The sequence below is a fragment of the Egretta garzetta genome, unplaced genomic scaffold (genome assembly GCF_000687185.1).
Source record: "Egretta garzetta isolate BGI_Z169 unplaced genomic scaffold, ASM68718v1 scaffold287, whole genome shotgun sequence".
In the NCBI taxonomy this organism is placed as follows: domain Eukaryota; kingdom Metazoa; phylum Chordata; class Aves; order Pelecaniformes; family Ardeidae; genus Egretta; species Egretta garzetta.
The window spans coordinates 6,501,726-6,510,392 of NW_009260435.1; the positions used below are offsets into that span (position 1 = coordinate 6,501,726).

Sequence of the window (8,667 nt, forward strand, 5' to 3'; positions counted from 1 at the left end):
GCAGGCCTGGGGAGCCGATTGCGGAGCTCGGGCACCGCGCTCCAATAAAACCGTACGAAGGCAGAACTATTTGTTTAAAACATCCCGCCCTATTTAAATTTAAAACTTCCTTTAACAGCAAATGGTGAAAAACAGTTGCCATCTTCCTTTAGAGAGGGGAACCAGAGGGGCACCAGCTAGAATTCTCTTTTTGTTCAGCCAAGACCAAATACTTAAATATTTTCACCTTAACTTAAAAGATCACGTTTGCTTACCCTGAGTTACTGCAGGCTTAAAAAGCTTCTGTGTCCTCCCTGTTTAACAATCACGAGTTCAAAAGATAATTTCCAATTTATACTGCCAGGATACATCTTAAGTTCTTCAACAAATGCAGAGCTATTACAACAGCAGCTATGGGCTGCAGATTAATGAGACTGTATAGTCCAACCACAAATATCAAGTATTCTGTGTGGTCATGTACCCGCCCCTGGCACAAAGCTTTCATTTTAGAATAAAAAGACAAAACCAAGAGTTCTATGCTAGCAAATGAAAGTAAAACCTAAAGGAAGGTGTCTTTACCTCACCTTAGAAGTTCACAGAACATGTTAAAGATGGACACAGAATAAAGCCTACTCAAATCAGCATTCACGTAGAAACATTTTAATATATACAAGATGCAGCATATATAAAAAGGTAAATTACAGTTTCAGTTTATGAACAGAGAGGGCTTTCTGCTTCTTCTCTTTCTTCTTTAATTTGTTTGCATCTTTGATTTGCATTTTTACTTGATCTTGTAGTTGAGAGAAGAAGGCCTGGGATGATTTCAAGACCTTGTCTTTACCTTCATCCTGTCAGTGGACAAAATATTTGTTATAGTATTTGTTATACTACTTACTAGTTACTTGTGCTTAATGGTATTTGACTTTAAAAAAACCCTAATAATTGATTCTCAAAGCATTTTTTCCCACTGCATTCTTACACCTCTCCTGATATCTAAAGAAATAAAGAGTTCGTTCCCTTTCCAATTAGCAATTAGCATGATAGGTAGAACAGGCATCAAGAAGAGATCCTTACACGTAATGAGCTACAACTATGTATCTATAGCTTGTGTTCTGCTCTCCTTTTGAAAAGGGAAGCACAAACATTTTAGAAGTAACCAAGTTATTTTTCCTATTAGTTTCTAATACCTCACAATTTCAGGGATTTTTAAAATTTAATTTATAAGGCATCACAGGTGGTACACAAGTTTACTGTTTTATAGCACGCAAAACAAAATCAATCTGATGAGTTTACAGAGAGCTTGGAAAGAAGTAAACAGAAACCTCATCCTCAATTATACAAGCACATAGGCCCATTTAGTCAAGAGAAGGGTTGAAATGCAGGAAATAAGAGCAGAAGTCTTGGTATTTGCAGGAAGACTACCTTATGAACTCAAAATTAATAAAAAGTAGTACCTAATGCAAACAATCACTTCTGCTTTGTGAATATACTTTGATATAAAGTAATTGTATCATACTTTTTTTTCCGTATTTTTCCATTTCTAAAGATTAAGCTGCTTACAAATTCAAATATCCTTCATACTCTGAGTAAGCTTTTGAAGCTTCCAACAACTATTTAGGTATGATTTATTCGTAATTAAAGCAGTAACGTTCACATAAATATGCATTATAAACGAGGAGGGTCACTGCAAAGTGCAATCGGAGCTGTGGTTTTTTCAGGCCTCTATACAGACATCATGCTGTCAGGATAATCAGCCAAATCAGGACTAAAAAGGCATTCAACTCTACTTTGCATAAGATAGTTACAAGTATGGATGAGAACAGTCCTTCCAAAACTGTAGTTCAAAAGAATACAGGGGAAAGCAAGGGCCAGGGCAAGTGGAAGGAGCGTGCACCTCCCCTTCCCACGTCTTCTTCCTACCTCTTTCTTTCCAGAAGCCACGTTTTACCTTTTCTGTTTGCTCAGACATAACTAAGGTTTGGGTGGCAAGCAGATATACTACTTGCATACAAGAATTTTTGAGGGGATGGAGAAAGATGAAGGGATGTAGCTGTGCAAAAGGGATGGGAGGGAAACAAACCCTATACTTTAGAATTCTTTATCACAAACCCTATACTTTAGAATTCTTTAGCACGAAGTTCCCTTTTCTCTCTCTAGCTAAGTATTACCTGTCCTTGGGATTTTAATATTCTTTAGCTGGGAAGAGCCTTACCTTGAGCAGAGATGCTTTGCCTTCTTTTGTAAGCCTTTTTAATTTTGCTGCAGCAGCTTTTTTGCTAAGTTTTGTGCCTTGTTCCGGTTTCATCTTTTCAAGAAGCTTTTGACGTTTCTCCCTTTCTCTTAGCTTCATACGTTTACAAAGCTTCTTCTTTCTTCGTTCTCGTTTCTTGTCTGTAGCAGTCTTTTCTGCATCTGTTTTTACATCACCAGCTTTGTTCTTTTCCTAAAGAGAACAAGACCTCTAGATCCATAAATGTGCAAAAGAAGAGATTCACTTCACAGTACTCAAATCTGTCTTCGGGTTTCCAGTATTTCAAGTGTTTAGACAGCTCAGGGTGATGCTGCATTAAGGTAAAGGCCAAAAACTGGAAAAAGTTGGGAAATTAAATTTGTACAATTGATTGAAGACACGCAAATTACTCTTTCCTACTGTCATTTAGCTTTCCCCTTCCAAATACCCATCTATATGTTGGGAAAATTATTACCATCACATAATAGTCAAGAACAAAACCAAAGCATAATATTATGGCCTAGTGTAGCCAAATAAAATTAACTCTCTCCCCTCCTTCCAGTTACTAAAAAAAAAAACCCCACACCAAAAAACAACCACCATCCCCAAAAAACCAACAACCACCAATACAAAAATGCTATGCAAGGACGTCCACAAGGTGAGGAACCCAGGGTGGGAGAGTGCAGAATTCTCCCATTGATCTGGCAGCCAGTACACCCTTCTATCAACAGTACAGATCCTCTCCAGATCCTTACATTTTTATTTATATTTACCTTGATCTCCTCTGGTGCTAAGAGAGCAGCATCACTAACAGCAACAGGTGCTACTTCTTCCATACTTATAGCTGGGAGGTTCGAAACTATTTTAACTTCTGGCACAGGCTAGAAATAAGGAAACATACTCAGGACTGAGCACACCATCTCACAGCAGCTTACAGCTAACTGAAGATACGACATATATGGTTTTACTTAGAGGCAATTATAGTGCATTTAATATGAAATAAGAACAAGCTCAATAACAATGTTTACTTTAAAATGTATTTGGGAAATGGAAAGTAAAGTATCCAGTTTAAAAGAAGGGGAAAAAACCTCCAACTTCATGAAACTTATGTACTTACTGGTTTGGGTGTGAAATGGAAGTTACAAAGCGCATCCAGCTTCAGAAAGAGTGAATCCATCATTTTCTGAATTTCTTTGTGTTCAGGATTTTCTTCCTCTTCAGTCTTTTGCTGCATTAATAACGCAATGTTACTGCAATGCCATTCATAAAGCTATTTTACTTTAGCAAGACTGATAACAACACAACATACAATTCAGAGCCATTTCACTGCTGAACACTCAGAGAAAGACTGAAGTACTTCCACAAAGCTGAAAGCAGAGTTAGCTTTGTACAAATGAACATATAAGATTGTGATGTGAACTTCAAACTGAAAGGAAAGACATTGCTTACGCTACCTGGTGAAGTTTCATGTATTCTTGCTCGTAGATCTCAGCAAGACTCAGTTTACTCTTTTCATGATCCAAAGTGATACGTTTTTTGTATTCAAAAGCCTCCTCTTTTGTTTTTTCTTTTGGTACTACATCATCCCATGCCTGAGAAAGTCATAAATTAATGACCAAATGCAACTACAGCCAAATATCAGGTGCTACAGCTTATTTAGAACACTTTCCATGTTGCTTATCTGACACATTAACTAATTTATGCTTATGGCTTCCCAGGAACTTACTAAGTCTCACACTCCCATTTGAAAAAAAAAGTAATAAAACACTTACAGGTCTAGCTTGTGTACTTATTTTTAGTGGATCAGGGCAAAAATTGTGTAACAAATAATAAATGTGTAATTTTCTTAAGTAATTAAATACTCTTCCCCGACACGTACCAATTTTTTTTTTATTCAACTAACAATAAGCCTCAACAAGCTGTGGGATATATATCTTCTATTGGGAGCTTTTAAGAAAAAAGTAGTAGACAATTGAGTCTTGGCTAGTATTCAGAATGCTCAGAGCACTACAGTTCATAGACAAAATTTACAGTCATAGACAAAATTTACAGACTGACACCATATTCCAATAAACTCTTTACAATTTTATCTGCAAACACTCATTTTTCTGAAGCACACCAAAACCTAGCATGTAACAGGCATGTAAAAATACAGCTCCTTAGAAATCTAAAGACACATTCGTCAAGGCAAAAGAACAAAACAACCAGTTGCAGAAATTGATTACAACAACTCTACACCTAACATTTTAAGAGCTTCAAACTCATCCTTGGAATGTGCCCTGTGACTCAAGCCTATGAACAAAATAGGGAGGAACAAGCAAGATAATATTAACCTCATCCAGTATTCTCTGTTTAATGATATCTTCAAGCTGAAAAGTAGTTTCTTCCGTAATCACAGGTGCTGAGAGGAGAAAGAGAAGAATATTAAGATTAATGGTTCTCCAGCAAGAAATACCTTTTGTTCTCTGAAGAATAAACAACAGAAAAAGAAAGTAAAGGCATAACAAAAATGTAGTAATTGAAGGTGAGATAAGCAAATAATGTTTTCCTCTATCTCGAAGAGAGTAATCATATTACTAAATCTGCCACCAAATTAATGAACTTTCAGTTAAGCTAAAAATGAACAAAAAAAATTATAGCTTCCTGTGGTTTCCACCATGAAAATGCACAACCTCAAAAACACACTAAGAACTTTAACTTAGTGTTTTGTTGCCCTGCTCTTAAGTCACGGTTGTTTTCAGCAAGGTCAAAAGGAAGAAAAAGCAACACGGTATGCAACACACTTTCAGGAAAGCCCTCTCTCACTACTTACCCATTCGGACCGCATGGTCAAAAAGTACTGTTTCCTCCAAAAGGCTGTTTTCAGGTCTTTTTTGTCCAGTCACTTCTCCTTTAAGCTGCCAAGGTTTCTTCTCTAGCAACTGTTCTTCTAAACTTTTTATTTTTTTACTCATCTGAAAAACACAATTTCCTAAGAAGTTTAAAACGTGGAGCTCACAAGTAAACTCAAGGCTAGAAGATAAGCCACCTTTTTTTTCTTTAATTCTTAATTTGTAAATAGCCTCTTAATATTTGCTGGACTCTGAACAAATTACACACTCATTTTAAAAAAAAATATATATTGGCCACTGTTTTGATGTATTAGCAAAATAAAAAAAAAATCACCTTTTCCTGTCTCTTCTCAAAAGAAGACTTTATTTCACTGGGGTCAATGCCCTTCTCTAATTGCATATCAGTAACATCTTCTGTTTCGCTGTCATCTGGCAAACTAAAAGTAACTTTTTTAGAGGCTTCTTTACTTCTCATATTCTGCATCATTATTTCATCCATATCCTCGGCCCTGTAACATTAAAATTTAATATAAAATAAAGGTTCAAAAGCCTCTATAATTTTTTACATTAAGTATTTCAGCAATTAGATCTTTATCTGTCACAACTAACCCACAGTTAAGAAATACAGTAGGCTTTCATTGAAACCTAAAGGCAGGGGACACTAGGGAAACTTCTATATATTAAAAATAACTTTAAAAAACTGAAGTCGATTTATTTAAATAAATACGAAGAGACAATACTCAGAAGATAAGTAAATAAACTACTTTTTAAATAAGGTCACAATGCAAACCATGAACATACAACAGAACAGACAATGGCAAACAAAGTGAGCCTGGAATTCATACTTTATTTTCTACTTCACTTCAGTGTAAAATTTCAAGGACATTTTAACTGCAAATAATGTATATACTTACTCAGACATGCTTTCTTCATTCTCCTCTTCAATAGCACTGTCTGCTTCCTCTTCCTGATCATCTTCAACATTATTAGCAACTGAATCATCATCGTCATCAACTGGATCAAAGAAATCTTTGTATGTCAAGTCTCTGGAACTTTTAATTGGCTAAGAAGGGGAAAAGGGGAGAAAAAAACACCAAACAAAACAAAACAAAAACCAAACCAAAACAAAACTGTTAGACTGACAGAAGTCTAAGAGTATCCTGCCTTTTTATGGCTTTAGCACCTGGGGAATAGCACTCAGTAACTCAGTATACTGAAGCATTAACTTGTGGTAGGGCATCTTAGTAAAACTACTCTCTTCAACAAGTATTTAAAATATTCTACCACTTAAATTCATTTCCAATTTCACCATATACAGAAGTCAAAGAGCAGTAGATTTTGCCGATTACTTGTTGGGACGTATACACATTCCTTTACATCCTAGGCATAATTCTTACTTGCTAGTGAGAATCTCTGGTAATGTTAAATAATAAAAAAAAAGTATTTTTTAAACAAGTACTCGGCAACTTCAGTTAAATCAAGAGTTACAAAGCCATGTCCCTGAAAAAAAGAAGTTGCCTAAAGCCCTTTGCTCTGCATCACCTCAATGATCTCCAATTGCCAGATGTCAATGCCGAATGACACATCTTTTTCATTAGCTGGATCACCTATTCTGCAATTCAGCAAGGTCACTTATTTCTTATGACATACTATCTCCTCCTTTATTTGTGCAAAAACCCAAGACCCATCTAAAGAAAGACTGGAATAGCACAACCGGAATACTACATTCTTCTACACTAGGATGTTTTGTTAGCAGATATTCATGTAAAATATATTACTGAAGTAAAGCTTCAGAAGTAATTATTAGTCATCTAATCAAATTTAACTTGGTAGTTTCTACTCAAGAGTTCAACAATTTATAGTCACCCTAATGGATATTCAAGCTTGATTTAAAGGAAAAGCAAGACCAGAAGATTAATTTTCTGGTATGCTTACTTTGACTTTAGCTTCTTCAAACTCTTCCTCCTCATCATCTGAGATGATGTCTTCAAAATAATTAATATCTTCCTCCTCTTCCTTGTTCTCCTTCTCCACGTGTTCTAAAAAAGCTTCCATCTCAGCCAATTTGAAAAACTTGTCATCCACTGTAGATTTTCTTCCCATTTTTTTCAACGTGGTTTCCTTGGCTGTTTTAGTTTGTTGCTCCAGTGCTTCAATATCAAAGTCAGTATCAGAATCCTCATCACTGTTATTCTGCATTATGCTTTCTCTGAGTTTACTTTGCTTTTCTTTAGCTTTAGTTTTATCTTTCGTACAAACATTCTTCTGTTCAGTTTCTGCTTCTATTGTGTTGTCTTCCAATTCCTTGTCGCTACTGGTCTCTGCATCAGAGCCACCCTCTTCCTGGTCTGAGAGAAGGCAAAGATCTTCATCCTTGGCATCCGCTGCAATGGATTTCTTGAAGAAATCGAGAACTGCATTGTTCTGGAGCTCTAGCTGTTGCCAAATCTGTTCTTCATCAAAATTTTCTATCACCAGCTCTTTTAGAGGACCCCCACGAACTATATTGCTTCCCAGAGCTTTATTCAAATCATAGAGAGTCTTTGTCAATGCTCTAAAGTCAGCAGCCAGTTCATCTTGCACACTACGAGTAGAAAAAAAATTAAAAGCTTTAAAAAGCACATCAGTTAATTTTTTATTTTCCATATTGCAGAATTTACTGTGAAAGCTTTCATTCACTTTACATCTTTCATGAAGTTAATCACATGCTCACACTGCATCTCTTTTTATATCTACTTAGGTATTTTGGTGCTACAGAATAGCACCTTTCAACAATTACTGCTGTTGCTTAACTTTCTACACATCTCTTGGAGTACTGCTACTAAACATTCCTAGAAATAAAACCATTATAATTATTAAGCCTTTCAGCTTTATTACACTTTGTGTATAAAGTAGCAGCTAGACAGAAACTTCTACCCTTCTATAGTTGCATCTTACTATATCATGTTTAAGCACTCGAGAGGTTTTGGGGAAATAAATAGGATAGCACTAAACACCTCAAACATCCAAGAAACAGAGCTTTGGTTTTAGAAAGGTAATTGTCTTCCTCCACTGCCTTAATCCTCAGCTTTTGTATTTGGGAAGTCTCTTCCAGTTTTTTTTCCTAGAGCTACCAACGCTTCAACACAGCTGGCCGAAACAGAAACCTCCGTTTCCTAATTCCCGGACGCTGAAGGACGGACTAGGATGCTGCAGCATCTAGGTCCCGAGGCTGTTAAAGGCGCGCTTCAGCAGAGCTCCGCGCACCGGGGGTAGCCGAGGGGGGCGGCCGGCCAGCTACCACGAGGCCTCCCTCCCAGAGCACCGGGGCCCGCACAAACCTACGCGCACACGCACGGTCCGGCCCTTCTCAGGGAGCAGCTGAGCGGTCCGGACGACTCCCGCGGCCGGCACCGAAGTTCCGCTTCCAGGAGCTCCGCGCCGCGGGGCTTCACAGTCGCCCGCCCCGGCCTGCCTCCCGAGCCAAAAGCATTTCTGCTTCCCAGCCCGCGCTTTTGTCACAGAACCGCCTCGGTTATTCATGTCACACCCGCTTCTTTAGGTGGGCCCACTCGCGTTCGCACAGAACGGCAAGCAGGGTATTGCAGAGTCATCTACTGATGGCTGCTGCTTCCTCCCCTTGGAAGA

General features: G+C 37.6%; 1 protein-coding gene across 1 annotated transcript in view; it reads right to left on the reverse strand.

Annotated features, from left to right (window-relative positions):
• MPHOSPH10 (M-phase phosphoprotein 10) overlaps positions 1-8,667 on the reverse strand; it is a 10,465-nt gene that overhangs the window by 1,264 nt on the left and 534 nt on the right. The window contains exons 2-12 of the mRNA XM_035899532.1: positions 8,361-8,385; positions 6,976-7,624; positions 5,955-6,103; positions 5,375-5,549; positions 5,022-5,163; positions 4,543-4,610; positions 3,664-3,801; positions 3,327-3,437; positions 2,983-3,090; positions 2,192-2,422; positions 682-827 (exon numbers count right to left, since the gene is read on the reverse strand). Of these exons, the coding sequence (XP_035755425.1) occupies positions 682-827; positions 2,192-2,422; positions 2,983-3,090; positions 3,327-3,437; positions 3,664-3,801; positions 4,543-4,610; positions 5,022-5,163; positions 5,375-5,549; positions 5,955-6,103; positions 6,976-7,624; positions 8,361-8,385 (1,942 nt within the window). The remainder of the gene's footprint in view (positions 1-681; positions 828-2,191; positions 2,423-2,982; positions 3,091-3,326; positions 3,438-3,663; positions 3,802-4,542; positions 4,611-5,021; positions 5,164-5,374; positions 5,550-5,954; positions 6,104-6,975; positions 7,625-8,360; positions 8,386-8,667) is intronic.